This window comes from Podarcis tiliguerta, assembly GCF_965153285.1.
Source record: "Podarcis tiliguerta genome assembly, chromosome: 10".
NCBI classification, from domain to species: Eukaryota; Metazoa; Chordata; class Lepidosauria; order Squamata; family Lacertidae; genus Podarcis; species Podarcis tiliguerta.
In genome coordinates, this window is record NC_139543.1 from 69,545,053 (window position 1) to 69,563,900 (window position 18,848).

The window sequence follows — 18,848 nt, forward strand, 5'->3', positions numbered from 1 at the left end:
TTTTTAAGCCTCTGTATTTAAATGTATATTTTATCATTATATATACGTGTGTGTGTGTGTGTGTGTGATGTATGTATTTTATCTCAACGTATGCAATGTACACATTTCAAAATGTACTTTACTTTAATACGTGTGGTGTTTTTCTAATGCCAACCAGTAAATTTTTTGAACTGAGCACCATCGCAAAAACTCAGAGGCGCACAATTGCATTCAGATCTCTGAATTAGTCTGGAAGGTGCAAATTGGGTCATTCTAATCCTCTTCCATCCCTGCTCTCGTGTGAGAAGCGGAGCAGGAAAATTCTCTCTTCTGCCTTCTGCTAACTGGAGCGGGGGAGCATCGTTTTGGGCTACAATATTAAACCCGCGAACAGGGGGAGTTAAGTAACCCTGAGCTTGGTGGGACCGACTTCTGAAGCTCAGGCCGGCACAGCGCAGAAGGGTTTGAGTTGATTAACCAATCAATCAACTCAAAAGCTGCAGCTTTAGCCCATGGGCCAGTGGCCCGGCCCCTTGGACAACCGCTGCCCACAGAGAGAAGATGAGCCTCCCTTCCCGATCTCCAACACTTCCCCTCTCAGCAGAAACGGCTGCGATTATCATCTCTCCTCTGCTGATGCATTATAAATGAGTCACCTAAAATGTCCTGAGTGGTGGCAGCAGCGGCTGAAACCAAGTCGCAGAATGCGGGGGCAGTCAAAGCTGGTTCCCTGGGGCAAAAGCATCCGCTCCCAGCCTGAGTTCTTGATACAGTCATACCTCGGGTTACAGTACGTTTCCGAACACAATTCAAAGTGTTGGTGCTGACCTTTAAAGCCCTAAACGGCCTTGGGCCTGTATACCTGAAGGAGCGTCTCCACCCCCATCGTTCTGCCCGGACACTGAGGTCCAGCTCCGAGGGCCTCCTGGCGGTTCCCTCACTGCGAGAAGCCAAGTTACAGGGAACCAGGCAGAGGGTCTTCTCGGTGGTGGCACCCGCCCTGTGGAACGCCCTCCCACCAGATGTCAAAGAGAACAACAACTACCAGACTTTTAGAAGACATCTGAAGGCAGCCTGTTCAGGGAAGCTTTTAATGTTTAATAGGTTATTGTATTTTAGTGTTTTGTTGGAAGCCGCCCAGAGTGGCTGGGGAAACCCAGCCAGATGGGCAGGGTATAAATAAATTATCTATTTATTATTATTATTATTATTATTATTATTATTATTATTATCATCATCATCACCACCACAGCAGATTCAGATTGTGTTTTCGGGTTATGGACTGCTGAAACCCGGAAGTACTGGACCGGGTTACTTCCGGGTTTCGGCAGTCGCGCATGCGCAGATGCGCTGAATTGCACTTTGCACATGCGCAGAATTGCAACCTGCGCGTGCACAGACACAGGTTGCAAATGCTGTGGGTTATGAACGTGCATCCCACACAGATCACATTCGCAACCTGAGCATCCACTGTATTGCCATTCTCCTACCAGTTGGGAGAATGAGTGACCAACCTTCCCTGCCCTGCTAGGAAAGGGCTACCCACTTTTAGGATATTTCCGTTCCACCTTAAAAGGGAGCAGGATGTTTGTGTCACAGCCTGCGTATTTCCTGTTTCACAGGATGTTTCTGTTGTGTCTTTGCTTTCGTTTTTCTCTCTGTGCCGGAACACTGAAGCAGGCAGTCATGCTTTTCTTTGTTCTGATCAACGCTGAATAAACTTCTAAATAATGCTCTCCTGAGTGCATCTTTCGCTGTGCATTATCTGCTGATAGAGCGTGCATCGGCTCTAGAATGTAGCAAGCTATTTCTGGAGCTTGTGTCGCTAATTGCTGATACTGCGTGTCTGCGGGAGATCGATGGACGTCCGGAGACGACGTGGAGTCATGATGGACTTTGTCTCCCTGGCAGTATCCCAACACCCAACACCCCTTTTAAGATGCAGAGAATCTCCAGAAAGTGCAAGGAACGTTAAGACGAGCTTGCTGGATCAGGCCCGTGTCCCATCTTGTCCAGCATCCTGTTCTCAGAGTGGCCCTGGGAAACTTGCACAAGAGCATCTCTCTCTGCTCCTGCAGTTTCCAGAAACTGGGATTTAGATTGAAGCATCGCACAGCCAACCTGGCTAGCATTGCACAGCCAACCTGGCTAGCAGCCATTGAGAGCCCTTTTCCTCCATGAATTCCTCTCATCCCTGGCCCCTGTGGCAGTGAGTTCCACAGTTTTAATCATGCGCTGCAGGAAGAAGGACCCGATTATCTGACTTGAAGCAGCTCCGTACGCTCAGCCTGAAAAGAAAGCCCCTCTAGCTGCTGAGAGAGTACCAGATTTTCAACTCTGCAGGGACAGCGGCCCAAAAAACCTCCAAAACGCTTTCTGAGGTCTCTCTCTTGCTGAGGCCCAAAATGGCTGCCATCTTCTCCTCCCGTCAACAGCGCAGGCTGCTATTCCTTGGCGCAGAGCAGGAGGGAACATATTGCAGTGGGCGGCGAGCACCCCAGGACGGCCATCTATTCCTTTAAATGCAACGTTAATGCCTTGTAATCAGCTTTAATTTTTAAACAGGCCCGGTCCCTCCTGTCCATTTCCCCTAATTCAGGCCACGTGGAAGGTAAAACGCTCCTGCGCTTTAAAGGGAACACACACACACACAAATAAAAATAGATGCCATCGCCTGTGACAGCTGGAGGGAGCGACTGATCGGCCCCATTAATGGGAGAGGATGTCAGGGCTCCCAGCAGAGAAGGAAGGAGCTGCAGAGCGGGGGGGGGGGGGGAGGAAAGGGGGTGCCGCAAGCTTGTCTAAGAGCCGCAAGGCAAAGCGGGTAGCATGCTGGCACGCCTCATTTATGTAATGCTTTAGAAGGCCAATGTATTCCTCTCTGTATGCAACCGGGAGTACAGTCATACCTCGGGTTACAGCCGCTTCAGGTTGCGTTTTTTCGGGTTGTGGGCTGCTGAAACCCGGAAGTACCGGAACAGTCCTTCACATCAGAAGGGAGGGTGCCACCACCAAGAAGGCCCTCTGCCTGGTTCCCTGTAACCTCACTTCTCACAATAAGGGAACAGCCAGAAGGCCCTCGGCGCTGGACCTCAGTGTCCGAGCTGAACGATGGGGGTGGAGACGCTCCTTCAGGTATACAGGACCGAGGCCGTTTAGGGCTTTAAAGGTCAGCACCAACACTTTGAATTGTGCTCGGAAACGTACTAACTAAGGCTAGGGACACGTGAGGTGGTGAAGCAAGTGTGCTCCTCTTCTCTGCCGAATAACCGCAGCCGATCTCCATTGACTGGGGTTAACGAGAGAAGGGCTAGTAGGACAAAGTCCTCTTATCAGTTAAATTTGGTGTCCAAAAGATTCCAGCATGGAGAGACGGCTGTACCATGAACCCAGGAAGCAGAGATGCAGCTTTCTGACCCATGAAGAACATCCCTTCTGCCACCCACTGCCTTTATGGTCAGGGAGGGGTTCTCGGCCGGCCTCCACTAACCAGCGGCGATACGGGTAACAGATACGGCTATTTCCTTGCAGGAAAGGACGTCAGGATTACTGAACTTTGGCAAAGCTCTTGCTAAGAAGTGAAGGACGGGCCGGAGGAGGCATACGTAATAGGATGATGAACGAGCCCATTCGTCCACATCAAATCTAGGGCAGAATGAATTGGCTGGTTAATTCCACCACTCGCTAAGGCTCTTCACCCTCCCCTCCCTCAGCTATTTGTGACCAATCAGATAGCTGCCCCCTTAATCTTCTACGCCGACCGAGTTCCGCGCTAACGAAGCCTCCCTGATTGGCTACGCCGGGGAGCTGATGCCTGTGTAACCGGGCAGATCCTTTCCTGGGTGTCGGGTGGGAGAGGACTGGCTTGCCCAGAAGTCAAAATGCAAAAAACATCCAAGCACGAGCCGGGATGCTGAGTGCGATTGCAAAGAGTCTCCTAGTTCTGCCTGCTCACTGACGAAGGGAAAGCGATCGGCCAGTTATGTAAGAACACTACATGACACAATGTTCCCCAAGGCTCGCCAGCTACCAACCTAGCTTAGCCAGAGGCACCGAACTCTTAATGCCACCCAAAATTAGAGCATGGTCCAGTCGTGACCGACTCTGGGGTTGCGGCGCTCATCTTGCTTTACTGGCCGAGGGAACCAGCGTACAGCTTCCGGGTCATGTGGCCGGCATGACTAAGCCGCTTCTGGCGAACCAGAGCAGCGCACGGAAACGCTGTTTACCTTCCCGCTGGAGTGGTACCTATTTATCTACTTGCACTTTGACGTGCTTTTGAACTGCTAGGTTGGCAGGAGCAGGGACCGAGCAACGGGAGCTCACCCCGTTGTGGGGATTCGAACCGCCGACCTTCTGATCGGCAAGTCCTAGGCTCTGTGGTTTAACCCACAGCGCCACCCGCGTCCCATAAGAGCAATGGTAGGAGAGAAGAAATGGCATGGGGATGGAAGTGGTGCAGGGCAGAAAGCCAGCCATGCAACCCCCTTTATCATGAATGTCAAGAGCTGGGTATGTGAAGGATTCGGAAGAAAAAGAAAGACTTGGGTCACCTGGCTTGTTCGAACGCTGGTCAAATAATGGTCCAATATTTTTCAAGCATTCACTTTATTACAACAACAGCAACAAAAAAAGAGAGGGTACTTTCATCATCTACAGATTTTGATGCTCACACTAATTACAAGAAAAAAGAACCCCAACGCCGTTAACGGTTACTGCGAAACAATGCAATTGACGTGTTGAAAGCGGAAAGATATTCCCAGGACGATGGAAGGCAGACCCACTTGGGAAAGGGGAGAGCAGCCGGCGTTCCCTGCAGCGAGCAAAACGGGAGTCAGGGGGTGGCCGTTTGCGTCTGAAGATGCACTGGCCGTTCTAGCTGGTGACCAGAAGGAGAAGCTTTCATATAATGCTGAACCTGCTCCTGACTGCTGCAAGGATGTGGGGCGGAGTCCCTATACCTGCCATTGCAAAGATATGGGCATCATCACAAAACTTGGGGGGGGGGAACACCTTGAGCTGCCACCAATAAGTTGGCATTCTCAGAACATTTGACCGAGGTCAAATCACAGGCCTTCTTCAAGCTGGCTATATCTGACCAGCGCGCCAACCCTCTTGGAAAAGAAACCATTTCATTTCTGAACGGGTGAGCGAGGCAGAAGGGCTCGGAGGGGGATTGGGACCGGCAGCTCTGTCCAACCCATCTCCATCCTTAGCTTAAAAGGGATGCCAAGGTCCTTTCCATGCCGTTTCCTGCGGGCCAGATGATGTAGGAGTGTGCCATGGGGACGCCCCAAGTGAGGCTCACGGGGTCAGCAGGGGCTTCGCTCCCCACTTCCTCTGGGGCAACAGGAGCTGCAAGATGTAAGGCAGTGGGGATTTAGGCACTACAATAACTTAATAATGCCTGCGTTGCAGGGGGGTTGGACTAGATGACCCTCGGGGTCCCTTTCAACTCTACAGTGATTCTGAGCGCAGACCAAGGTCAGAGCAGCTTCTGGCACAAGTGGGTCCGAGAGAACAAGCAACCACCAGCCCTCTGGCCGTAAGGAGAGCCCGCTGGATGAGGCCAATGGCCCATGCACTGTGCATCCTGTTTTTGCAATAGCCAAACAGATGCCTGCAAGCAGGATTTAAGCTCAAGAGGAACTCTTCCCTCTGGTAATTTTCAGCAGCTGGAATTCAGAACCATTGCTGCCGCGGCTTGGAGCCGTCGACAGCCCATTGCACTGAATCGCAATTTGCTGCAGGGTGAAATTCAAAGTGCTGGTTATTAGCAGCCCCGGCCCCTGCGGATAAGGCTCTCCATGGCTGCAAAATCCTAAGAAGCGCCGCTTTGCATGGGAACCCCTTAGATGGGCTCGGAACACCTGCACCCCCGGGCAGAGAACAGAACAGTCTTGCTAGAACGCTCTGTGGTTCTGCAAGCCTGCCAGAGCCCCACTTTGCAAAGACCCAGTTGCCAAGAAAGTCTTCTTTTGGGCAGGGCTGAAGCAGCCAAGCAGCCCCAGAAGTGTTTGCCCTGCTGGAGGAAGGAGGAAGGTTTTGGAACGCTTTGCTGAAGGCGTCGCAAGTGACTTGTTTACCAGCTGCAAGGTGCCTGGGCTCTCGGGAGCAGAAAAGCAGCAATTAAGCAAGCAGAGAGACCGCGTACATTTCTAGGCTTGGTTACCGGCTCTGAGGCCGGAGCGGGAAACCCAACGGAATAAACAGAATGAGGGATGCTCAGGTCTACGCCACGCAGGGAACCGTATGAAACCGCCTTACACTGAGGCAGACCGTTGGCCCAGGCATGCTCTCTCTTCCTAGGCCATATCTTGCTAGCCCTACTTTGCACACTTCCTAGAGGGTTTTTGCCTGGCTGGGCTGTGCCCCTGAGGTCTGATAATACCTCATAATAATAATAATACAGTCATATCTCGGGTTGAATGTGCTTCGGGATGAGCAAGTTCGAGTTGCGCTCCGCAGCAACCCGGAAGTAACGGAGTGCGTTACTTCCGGGTTTTGCTGCTTGTGCATGCGCAGACGCTCAAAGTGACGTCACACGCATGCGCAGAAGCGGCAAAAAACGACGCGTGCGTGCACAGATGTGCCATTGCTAGTTACGTTTGCTTCTAGATGCGAACGGGGCTCCGGAACGGATCCCGTTCACATCTAGAGGTACCACTGTAATAATAATAATAATAATAATAATAAAAACAACTTATACACTGTCTATCTGACTGGATGCCCCAGCCACTCTGGGCAGCTACCAACACATATAAAAACATAATAAAACATCAAACTTTATAAACTTCCCTATATGGGGCTGCCTTCAGACGTCTTCTAAAAATCACATAGCTGTTTATTTCCTTGACATCTGATGGGAGGGTATTCCACAGGGCGGGCACCACCACCAAGAAGGCCCTCCGCCTGGTTCCCTGTAACTTCACTTCTCGCAATGAGGGAACCCCTAGGAGGCCCTTGGAGCTGGACCTTGTGCAGAGGTCTTTCCTGTCACCTGCTAACCTGACCTTTTTTCCCCAGTGACGCTGTGGGACTGAATCTGGGACCTCGGAATGCAAAGAGCTGAGTTGAGTGGCTCCACCCATGTCCCACAGCCACATTCTCAGTTGATGCAAAATGTAGGGGGGGGGGGGGAGCAGAGGGGCCTATAAATTGGAGAAGCTAAGTTCTGCAAACTTTCCTGCATTCTGAGAGCCCAACAACTCAGGAAGCTACTCCTTTTGAGGCGAGTAAACGACAAAGCGGGTAGATTTTACTGCTCTGGCTGGGAACCGCCTTCTTTGGGCCCTGTGAGACTTTGCCACCCCATCCATCAGTCCGAGCGAATTCACAAAGGAATCAGGAAGAAACACAATTGCGTATCTGCATCGGCCTACCGTTCGCATCTTGAACCCCGGTGAGCGCGCCGACGGCTGCTGCAGTTTCACCGGACAAGACAATCTGGCCCCCGCCTTGGAGAGTGGCTTCTGCAAGCGTGGCGACGGCGTGGGCGGCTGCTTCACTGCAAGGCAAGGAGAGGAGAGGTTACCAAAACAAGAGTTAGAGAGCAATAACATATGTGCTTGGCATGGACAGGAGTCCCAAGTTTAACCTCTAGCCTTGGGAAGTTAAAAAAAACCAAGAAGTGTTCCTGACTCAAGGTAACAGGCGTGGCAAAGATGGGGAGATGATGGGGAACATGTCTATGTTCACAAAAGCCTGCAGAAGTCAGGAGCCACCAGAATATCCCCACCTAAGCATCTTCTTTCTTTGTTTGTTTTATAAAATCTATACACTGCTAGGTTGTAAAAAAATAATCCCTCAAAGCAGTTTACATAGAGAATGAAACAATACAACCATCAGTAAAAAAAGCAACTGTGCAAATAATTCAAAACATAAAATCAACAGTAAGTTAAAAGCAAATGAAAGTATACATCCATACTCAATACAGTGGTACCACCGGTTGCAGACGGGATCCGTTCCGGAGCTCCAGCCGGATCCTGAGGTTTCTGCAATTGCAGGTGCTGCTTTTGCGCATGTGCTTGGCGCGATACAGCGCTTCTGTGCATGCGGCAAAACCCGGAAGTATACTTCCGGGTTTGCCACTTTCGCAACCTGAAGTTTACGTTACCTGAAGGTAACATAAGCCAAGGTAGGACTGTATGTCTGGGTAAAGGTAAAGGGACCCCTGACCATTAGGTCCAGTCGTGGCCGACTCTGGGGTTGCGGCTCATCTCGCTTTACTGGCCGAGGGAGACGGCGTACAGCTTCCGGGTCATGTGGCCAGCATGACTAAGCTGCTTCTGGCGAACCAGAGCAGCGCACGGAAACGCTGTTCACCTTCCCACCGGAGCGGTCCCTATTTATCTACTTGCACTTTGAGGTGCTTTCGAACTGCTAGGTTGGCAGGAGCAGGGACCGAGCAACAGGAGCTCACCCCGTCGCGGGGATTCGAACCACCAACCTTCTGATCGGCAAGTCCTAGGCTCTGTGGTTTAACCCACAGCGCCACCCACGTTCCCCTGTATGTCTGGGTAGGCTTGTCTAAACTAAAATGTTTTTAGTGGACACAAAAAAGATCACAGTGAAGGTTCCTGCCTGATATCAATAGGCAGGGAGTTCCACAGTGCAAGAGCTGCCACACAGAGAGATTTATCTCTTGCAAATGGGGAAGGGGTATTATGTGTCCTCTTCTTTGAAGAGTGGGCTTCTCTTGGTCCCACCACCTTCACAGGCACATGTGGTACGGACACGGAAGCGGGGCTTTTCGGTGGCTACTCCCAGACTTTGGAACTCCCTCCCTGGAGAAGCCAGACTGGCTCCCTCCCTGTTGTCCTTCTGCCAGCAGGGGAAGCCCTTCTCCTTCCAACAGGCTTTGGGAGTGGAATCAACAAAAAACAAGCAAACGTAAACAGAATTATATGCAGACATATACAATTCTATTAATATTTTCTTGTTTTTTAATGTTTTGCCCCCATGTTTATAGCAGTTCATATTTTATTTGTAAGCCACCTTGAGTCCCCGTCAGGAGGAAAAGGGAGGGTATAAATAAATATAACACAGTCGTACCTGGGAAGTCGAACGGAATCCATTCTGAAGTCCGTTCAACTTCCAAAACATTCGGAAACCAAAGCGCAGCTTCTGATTGGCTGCAGGAAGCCCCGTTGGACATTCGGCTTCCAAAAATATTTCGCAAACCGGAACAGTCATTTCCGGGTTTGCGGTGTTTGGGAGCCAAAACATTTGAGAACTGAGCTGTTCGAAAACCAAGGTATGACTGTAATAAAAACTTTATTATCTGTACCTTGCCCATCTTACCGGGTTGCCCCAGCCACTCTGGGTGGAGTATATAATACTACTTCAGTGGTACCTCGGGTCAAGTACTTAATTCGTTCCGGAGTTCTGTTCTTAACCTGAAACTGTTCTTAACCTGAAGCACCACTTTAGCTAATGGGGCCTCCTGCTGCTGCCGCGCCGCCGGAGCACGATTTCTGTTCTCATTCTGAAGCAAAGTTCTTAACCTGAAGCACTATTTCTGGGTTAGCGGAGTCTGTAACCTCAAGCGTCTGTAACCCAAGGTACCACTGTATGACTACTGGGCTGCAACAGGAAAGAACAATGCCTTTTCTCTCTGGTTTCCATATCTGTCGGCTGCAATCCTGTTCGCTCCCGGCCCAGCCATCGCCTCACTCCCGCACAAGGACTGCTCGAGTCAGCTCAGGCGCTTGGAGGCTTGTTAACAAAGCCTCGGGGGAAGCTATTAAATCCGCTGCCATCAGAACCATTTCCCCACAGCAAAGCAGACCTTCCTGCCGATACCCCAAGCCAGTCCTCCTGCGCATCTGAGGCTTAGAAGCTGAGCGGGGGGGGGGGGGGGGGAGGGAATCAGCTTCGAAAGCAACAGAGGCCTGATATCGAATGTTATTGCGGAGTTGGTGGAGAGGCAAGGTACCCCACGGCCCATCGCCACAGGTGACAACATTCAAACTGTGTGTGTGTCTGCTGTTCAGGATGCTCAGAGGTCAGGGAGCACACCTGTTGTGTTCTCCCCAGCTGCAGGGTACTGTGAGAAGGATGCAGCAGCTCACGGCGGGGCGGGGTGCCTTGATGTGCCCCCCAAAAGAAGAAGAAGAAGAAGAGTTTGGATTTGATATCCCGCCTTTCACTCCCTTTAAGGAGTCTCAAAGCGGCTAACATTCTCCTTTCCCTTCCCCCCCCCACAACAAACACTCTGTGAGGTGAGTGAGGCTGAGAGACTTCAGAGAAGTGTGACTGACCCAAGGTCACCCAGCAGCTGCATGTGGAGGAGCGGGGAAGCGAACCCGGTTCCCCAGATTAGGAGACTACCGCTCTTAACCACTACACCACACTGAGCCCGGGGCAACGCCCCCCTCAGCTCCTCATGCTATGCTCCTGTCGTGGCTAGCAGCCACCTGGCTATAGTCAAGGGCATTTTGCCTCTGGTGATGTGCTAACATAGTCAAATGAGCACTTAATAAATAAGCAAATAAATGGGAAATTCGTAACCAAATCCCTTTAAAAGCGAACACGCAGGTACAGTGGTACCCCGCAAGACGAATGCCTTGCAAGACGGAAAACCCGCTAGACAAAAGGGTTTTCCGTTTTTCAATGCGCTTCGCAGGACGAATTTCCCTATGGGCTTGCTTCGCAAGACGAAAATGTCTTGCGAGTCTTGAGATTTTTCCCCGCTCCCCACCCCCTTTTTCTAAGCCGCTAAACCGCTAATAGCCTTTTAGCAGCTAATCCGCTAATCCCTTAAGCCTTTAATAGCCGCTAAAAAGCTAATAGCGCTAATCCGCTAATAGGGTTGCTTCGCAAGACAAAAAACCACTAGACGAAGAGACTCGCGGAACGAATTAATTTCGTCTTGCGAGGCACCACTGTATTTGGCTACCCAACATGCTTAAGTTTTCTCAAGCAAGCGCAAGAGCCTGTTGCCCCATCACCTTGGGGGCCTATTAACAAAGAGGAGGGAAATATAAACGGTGTAATGCTTTGATGGTATTTGATCGCTGTTTTCGGCTAGGGTGTTTTCTGTCATCAGCTGCCCTGCCTTCCCGTTGGGAAGCAAGCAAACAAACAAACGCTGCACGGTGCTTCAGAACTGCAGAGCTCTCTTAGAAGAGGGCCTCTTAAAGGCAGACTTGCCGAGTCTCGTGAATCCCAAAACAGCTCTAGGTAAAGGTAAAGGGACCCCTGACCATTTGGTCCAGTCGTGACCAACTCTGGGGTTGCGGTGCTCATCTCACTTTATTGGCCGAGGGAGCCGGCGTACAGCTTCCGGGTCATGTGGCCAGCAGGACTAAGCCGCTTCTGGCGAACCAGAGCAGCGCACGGAAACGCCATTTACCTTCCCACCAGAGCGGTACCTATTTATCTACTTGCACTTTGACGTGCTTTCGAACTGCTAGGTTGGCAGGAGCAGGGACCGAGCAACAGGAGCTCACCCCGTCGCGGGGATTCGAACCGCCGACCTTCTGATCAGCAAGCCCTAGGCTCAGTGGTTTAACCCACAGCGCCACCCGCATCCCCCCCAAAACAGCTCTACTGTTGGCTAAAAGAGATTTGACCTTTTGCAAAACTACCCAAGGTGAGATTTCATGAGTGTTTGGGCCAATTCCAGCTATAACTTTGCTTCTTTTGCAAGTTACTTTTAGAGAGAGATTTTAGGTAGCAAGGAGCCATTGGCCTTCACCAAACCAGCCCAGCACCCAAAGATCAAAGAAGACCCCACATGCCCAGTTTGGCGACAGTATCTCAATACCTGTTGAGGGCCATGGTGACTGTGGCCCCTTGCTGCATCTCTTGCGATGCCGCCACCGCCGCTTCTGCCAGGGATGCCACTGCCTGCGTGGCTTCTGAGGCCTGGGTGGTTTGGATTGTCATCTCTCCGCCCTGTAGCGTTGCCCAGTTCTGCTCCACCTGGTGGGACGGAGAAGACAAGAGAGGCATGATGGAACTTGCGCCGTCTCAGAAAGTATCCAGGGACCGTTCCTGCTTGGGTGCATTTCTCTCTCTCTCTCTCTAAATTTATTTATTTGGTTTTTCAAATACAGTGGTGCCCCGCAAGACGAATGCCTCGCAAGACGGAAAACCCGCAAGACGAAAGGGTTTTCCGTTTGCAGAGGCGCTTCGCAAGACGAATTTCCCTATGGAAACCCCTTATTTTGAATCGCTAAGCCGCTAAAAGCATTTTAGCAGCAAAACCGCTAATCCCCCACCCCTTAAAAAGCCGTTTTTAGCCCTTAAAATGTCAATAGCGCTAATAGCGCTAATCGTCTTGCTTCGCAAGACAAAAAAACCGCAAGACGAAAAGACCCGCGGAACGGATTCTTTTCGTCTTCGAGGCACCACTGTAAGAATTTCACCATCACATATCCAACATACAATATAAGAACAAGATTCCAAAGAATCTCCAGTGCTTCCCCCCTCCTCTTTGTGGGTCGTATTATTAATCATTTCCTCCTGCAACTTTTATAATAACCTTTTATAACCCGAGTGGTACCTCGGGTTAAGAACTTAATTCATTCTGGAGGTCCATACTTAACCTGAAACTGTTCTTCGCCTGAAGCACCACTTTAGCTAATGGGGCTTCCCTCTGCCGCCGTGCTGCCGGAGCACGATTTCTGTTCTCATCCTGAAGCAAAGTTCTTAACCCGAGGTACTATTTCTGGGTTAGCGGAGTCTGTAACCTGAAGCGTATGTAACCTGAAGCGTATGTAACCTGAGGTACCACTGTAATCCAAATCTTCTACATCTCCATTGTATCCAAAATCCACCATCAAACTACAAGTGTTATTCCAACCCTACTAACAATTTTATCTGTCTTATAGTGGTTTTTAAGGTGAATTATAAATTTCCCCCATTCCTTATTAAATTTTTGGTCTTCCAGATTTCTGATTCTTCCGGTCATTTTTGCCATTTCGGCATAATCCACCACCTCAACCAGCCATTCTTCTCTGATCGAGACTTTGGCCTCTTTCCATCTCTGGGCCAGCTTGGGTGCATTTCTCAATGCCAAGATTTTGGTACGTGGAGGGGCGATGGGAGGGGTTTTTCTTTTTTTCTTCTTTTTTATTTTTACCCTCCCCTCTTCTCCACTGCTTCCCTTCACCTGTGTGACATCTTCCCAACATATTTTGTTAAAGCAACTAGAAAAAAATATGTTGGGAAGATGTCATGAAAAACATGAAAACCAATAAATTATAATTACTTATTTTCTCCTTACACGCTTAACAATTGCCTATTAGGAGTTCTGCTTTAACACCATATTTCTTCATGTATTCCCCTATGCATTCCCATTCTGTATAGAATTTTTGATTGGAGCAGCCCCTGATTGCTGCAGTCATTTTTGCCATCTCGGCAAACTCACAAATCTTAACTTGCCATTCTGTCATCTGTGGTACTTGTTCTGTTTTCCAATATTTTGCCATAAGTATTCTTGCGGCTGCGGTTATATACAAAAATATATTCCTTTTGTCCTTGGGTATGTTGTTTGCTAATAAACTCAATAAGTATGACTCTGGTTTTTTTGAAATAGAGCTCCTGAGGATCTTTTTGATCTCCTCATGTACAGTGGTACCTCGGGTTACATACTCCGCTAACCCAGAAATAGTGCTTCAGGTTAAGAACTTTGCTTCAGGATAAGAACAGAAATTGTGCTCCGGCGGTGCGGCAGCAGCAGGAGGCCCCATTAGCTAAAGTGGTCTTCAGGTTAAGAACAGTTTCAGGTTAAGTACGGACCTCCGGAACGAATTAAGTACTTAACCCGAGGTATCACTGTATCTCGTTCCAAAATTGTCTTACCGCCTTACACCCCCACCACATATGGTGTAATGTCCCCACCTCTTTCATCTCCATGCGTAGAGCATTTCATAGCAGAAGGTCTCTGGCTCAATCCCCAACAACATCTCCAGCTACGGCTGAGAAGATTCTCTGCCTGAGCCTCAGGAGGGAGCCGCTGTTGCCAGCCAGTGTATGTAATACTGGGCTAAATGGACCAATGGGTCTCACAGGGTGTAAGGCAGTTTCTTATGTGCTTGTTTCAGAAGGGCTGTGGCTCAGAGGTAGAGTGTCTGCTTTGCAGGCAGAAAGTCCCGGGTTCAGTTCCTGGGGAGGCTGTCTACCTGCAATACCCAAAGGTGCAACTCTGCAGGCCAAGAGGGAGAGCCCACACTTTGCATACAAAGAAGTCCCAAGTCAAGTCAATGGCATCTCAAGCAACGGGGAAGACTAGAGCCTCAGGCAGGAAGAAGAAGAAGAAGAGTTTGGATTTGATATCCCGCTTTATCACTACCCGAAGGAGTCTCAAAGCGGCTAACACTCTCCTTTCCCTTCCTCCCCCCAACAAACACTCTGTGAGGTGAGTGGGGCTGAGAGACTTCAAAGAAGTGTGACTGGCCCAAGGTCACCCAGCAGCTGCAGGTGGAGGAGCGGAGACGCGAACCCGGTTGCCCAGATTACGAGTCCACCGCTCTTAACACCACACTGGCTCTCAGGAGAGTCCAAGACAGTGTTTCTCAAACTTGAGTCTGCAGCTGTTGCTGGATTATGTTAGTACAGTCATACCTCGGGTTAAAGACGCTTCAGGTTGAGCGTTTTCAGGTTGCGTCCCACGGCGACCGGAAGTAACAGAACAGGTTACTTTCGGGTTCGCGCTTGCGCAGACGCTCAAAATGACATCACGCACATGCGCAGAAGCGGCAAATCGCGACCCGCGCAAGCGCAGACGCGGGTTGCGTTCTGCTCAGGTTGCGAACGGGGCTCCAGAACGGATCCCGTTCGCAACCAGAGGTACCACTGTACAGTGGAATCTTGCTTTTCGAACGGCTTAGTTGTTAAATGAATCGGCTCCCAAATGCCGCAAACCCGGAAGTAAGTGTTCCAGTTTGCGAACGTTTTTCGGAAGCCAGACGTCCGACGCAGTTTCCGCTTGCGTGTAGGAAGCTCCTGCAGCCAATCAGAAGCTGCGCCTTGGTTTTGGAACGGTTTCGGGAGTCAAACGGACTCCCGGATCGGATTAAGTTTGAGAACCAAGGTGCCACTGCATTTGTATTGTATTTACATTGTAGATGTATTTCACAAAGAATAAATGGTACTGGGGAAATGGTACTGGCGGCTAGCGGTTGGTTGGTTATTCTATTTAGCCGACGTGGCAGGGAACAGGCTGGGGCCAGACTCAGTTGCAGGAGGCAGCGACGTCGTATCTTCACATGCTCAGAACAGGAAGCAAGTACATTAGGCAAGGTGGAAGGTGCCCGCTTTCACTCAGACAATGAGGGGCTTGTCTCCTGAAACCCCCTTTGATGCATGGATGGAATTTTCAGGGACAGAAATCTCAAAAAACAAAACAACCGGTTTCTAGCCTGCCTTTCAAATGCAAATGCCGGCGTCTCTGGGAACAAGAGCTGTTTTTGTGCTGCCACCTATCGCCCTGAGAATCCTATCCCTTTCCAGAAGCGCGGGGCTTCGCCACTCCGTCCTGACACAAAGGCCTGGAGACTTGGACTTGGGTCCAATAGAAAGAGGCCTCTCCCTCTCTTCAAGAGGAGTCTGTTCTTCTCAGCTCCCCACACCCAAGTGTTCAAGAAAGTTAGTATTCGTGTCCCCAGCCTAGGTTTCCAGTCCCAAAGTCACTAGCTTTGCCTCTGCCAGAACACCTATGTCATGGGTAGGCAAACTAAGGCCTGGGGGCCGGATCCGGCCCACTCGCCTTCTAAATCTGGCTTGCAGACAGTCCGGGAATCAGCACGTTTTTACATTAGAATATTTCCTTTTATTTCAAATGCATCTCTGGGTTATTTGTGGGGCATAGGAATTCATTATTCTTTTTTTCAAAATATAGTCTGGTCCCCCACAAGGTCCGAGGGACAGTGGACCGGCCCCCTGCTGAAAATGTTTGCTGACCCCGGACCTATGTGGTGCTACCTTTGTGTAGCCTCTGTTTAACCCTCCTGATTCTGCCCCAGCTAAAATGAAGCTTAAGTATATCCACTGTGCAAATGTGCTAGGAGGCAGGGAGCCATATTTCTGCATATCTATTATTCCTTGCCATCAGAGTACACTATATCCTGTACAAGGATGGCACTGAGAAAATGATCAATAACCACCGCAACGAAGTCAACTGATTAACACCAAGAGAGTTAACAGAAAACGAGACCTTAGATGGTATTTTTTTCCATTTTTAAACACTTTTGCTAGCTGTTGTGGAAATGGTTATTGCTGATATTCCTGGCTAGCTCTTCATGAAATACAGTGGTGCCTCGCAAGACGAAAAGAATCCGTTCCGCGGGTCTTTTCGTCTTGCGGTTTTTTCGTCTTGCGAAGCAAGCCCATTGGCGGATTAGCGCTATTAGCGCTATTGACAATTTAAGGGCTAAAAACGGCTTTTTAAGGCTTGGGGGATTAGCGGTTTTGCTGCTAAAATGCTTTTAGCAGCTTAGCGATTCAAAATAAGGGGTTTTGGAGCGGGGAAAAAATTCAAAATTTTTCGTCATGCGAAGCAAGCCCATAGGGAAATTCGTCTTGCGAAGCGCCTCTGCAGACGGAAAACCCTTTCGTCTTGCGGGTTTTCCGTCTTGCGAGGCATTCGTCTTGCGGGGCACCACTGTACGTAAAGCAAGTTTTTGACCTATACCGGTCACTATGTGCAAAAATCGGAACCCAGAGGAAAAAGGGCTCTACTGAATCATTCGTTCTCATATTATTATTCTACCACCATTCATCCATAGATCTCATCAGGGCAGTTCAAAACATAAAAGTACAAGACAGGGAACAAAAAATACATAATCAAAACAATAACAATAACCCTCCCCTCCCCTAACCACCTTGCCAGCAAAAAGCACAGCTATTTGTGGGTCCGCACCCAGGTGGACATAATGTAAAAATAATGGTTTTATAAAATGTACCAATCTCTTTTCTACTTTAAAAACAGAAGCAGCAAGCTCTAATGGCAGCCATTTTGCACATAGCAAAATGACCTTAAACGTCAGAAAGTCAGATTCCATCAGCCCCGCTCATTCGGTCCAGCAGGCCTCCACATTTGGCTCACAGGTAGCTTTCGCTAGGTCGGCCCACCTGCCCAACACCTGACATCAAAAGCTGCAGGGGCCGCCAATCAGCAGCACCTACGAAGCCCTGTGCCTTTGCAAGAGCTGGACCACCAACTGATAATCAGCCCTTGCCTTCATCAGCTGAGAGGGGCCAGCCCCTTTGAAGTCATCACTCATCAATATCCTAATGACGCCAAGGGACTGACAGTTGGGCAGCTACACCCACCTGTCGAAGTTGGTGCATGGGAGGTCAGGATTCTGCCCAGCTCCTGATCTGGTCCCCCACACCTGAGGGAGGCAAAGCAGCCTAGCTGCCGTGCGGGTTAAGGGGAAACACTTTCCATGTGAATTTCCAGGACGTGATCTTCCACGAGATCTCTGGGCACAGGCCTTGCCAGCCAACATCGCCACTCACCTCTCCGTCGGTTACTGCAGAGTAGTTGACTTGTGCGACAGTAACGGTGGTGGGCAATTCAGAGGCATCTGCCAAGGTCGCTACCGTAGCTCCTGTGCCAACCTGCAATACACAACGGTAGTCAGCGAGATGCCACCAAGGGTTGCCTTTTGAGTCAGCCTGCATCTTAGGCTATGATCATACGCATCACACGGTCCAAGTTAAAGAAACACAATACATATCTCCCTGCTCATTCAGATTTCTAGCTTGGTCCCAAGCCCTGCAGCCCAGCTGCGGGTTTCAAAATTTATTTATATGGAAAATATATATATATATTGGCACATTCTTTTCCATTCTGAAGGAAATCAGCCCTGAGTGTTCACTGGAAGGACAGATCCTGGAGCTGAGGCTCCAATACTCTGGCCACCTCATGAGAAGAGAAGACTCCCCGGAAAAGACCCTGATGTTGGGAAAGATGGAGGGCACAAGGAGAAGGGGAAGACGGAGGGTGAGATGGTTGGACAGTGTTCTCGAAGGTACCAGCATGAGTTTGACCAAACTGTGGGAGGCAGTGGAAGACAGGAGGGCCTGGCGTGCTCTGGTCCAGGGGGTCACGAAGAGTCGGACACGACTAAACGACTAAACAACAACAACAAAGCCATTTGCACTGGTGTGCTTTCGAACTGCAGCAGCTGGGACAGAGACCAGGACCTAAAAGACCAGGATCTAAGAGACCAAGGTCCAAACCCTCAGTCAGCCGTGAAGCTCCATGGGTGATCCATGGGAATAGTGCCACTGTATTCTGCTCTGGTCAGACCTCACCTGGAGTACTGTGTCCAGTTCTGGGCACCACAGTTCAAGAAGGACACTGACAAACTGGAACGTGTCCAGGAGGGCAACCAAAATGGTCAAAGGCCTGGAAACGATGCCTTATGAGGAACGGCTAAGGGAGCTGGGCATGTTTAGGCTGGAGAAGAGGAGGTTAAGGAGTGATATGATAGCCATGTTCAAATATATAAAAGGATGTCACATAGAGGAGGGAGAAAGGTTGTTTTCTGCTGGTCCAGAGAAGCGGACACGGAGCAATGGATCCAAACTACAAGAAAGAATATTCCACCTAAACATTAGGAAGAACTTCCTGACAGTAAGAGCATTTGCTGCCAAGGAGTGTGGTGGAGTCTCCTTCTTTGGAGGTCTTTAAGCAGAGGCTTGACAACCATATGTCAGGAGTGCTCTGATGGTGTTTCCTGCTTGGCAGGGGGTTGGACTCGATGGCCCTTGTGGTCTCTTCCTACTCTATGATTCTATGATCCTGGGGACCAGCCACTGCCTCTCAGCCTAACCTACCTCACAGGGTTGTTGTGGGGATTGAATGAGGAAAGAGAAAACCATGTACACCCCCTTGAGCTCCTTGGGGA

General features: G+C 49.9%; 1 protein-coding gene and 2 long non-coding RNA genes across 14 annotated transcripts in view; 2 read left to right on the top strand and 1 right to left on the bottom strand.

The window, feature by feature from the left end:
- Positions 1-18,848, bottom strand: part of NRF1 (nuclear respiratory factor 1) — an 88,819-nt gene that overhangs the window by 18,212 nt on the left and 51,759 nt on the right. For 6 of the 12 annotated variants that reach the window (XM_083402208.1, XM_083402215.1, XM_083402213.1 and 3 more), the window contains 4 exons: positions 17,452-17,553; positions 11,750-11,907; positions 7,362-7,486; positions 4,571-5,334 (listed from right to left, as the gene is read on the bottom strand). In XM_083402208.1, coding sequence (XP_083258334.1) covers positions 5,192-5,334; positions 7,362-7,486; positions 11,750-11,907; positions 17,452-17,553 — 528 coding nt within the window. In that variant the 3' untranslated portion in view covers positions 4,571-5,191. Of the gene's footprint in view, positions 1-4,570; positions 5,335-7,361; positions 7,487-11,749; positions 11,908-17,451; positions 17,554-18,848 lie in introns of those variants that run through there. The other 6 variants (XM_083402216.1, XM_083402211.1, XM_083402205.1 and 3 more) reach the window with 1 other exon arrangement.
- The window catches only part of LOC310659301, a 327,135-nt gene continuing 310,195 nt past the window's right edge, over positions 1,909-18,848 (top strand). Inside the window, exon 1 of the long non-coding RNA XR_014502735.1 lies at positions 1,909-2,909. This is a non-coding gene — a long non-coding RNA (uncharacterized lncRNA). The remainder of the gene's footprint in view (positions 2,910-18,848) is intronic.
- Positions 15,035-18,848, top strand: part of LOC310659292 — a 269,655-nt gene continuing 265,841 nt past the window's right edge. Inside the window, exon 1 of the long non-coding RNA XR_014502726.1 lies at positions 15,035-15,828. This is a non-coding gene — a long non-coding RNA (uncharacterized lncRNA). The remainder of the gene's footprint in view (positions 15,829-18,848) is intronic.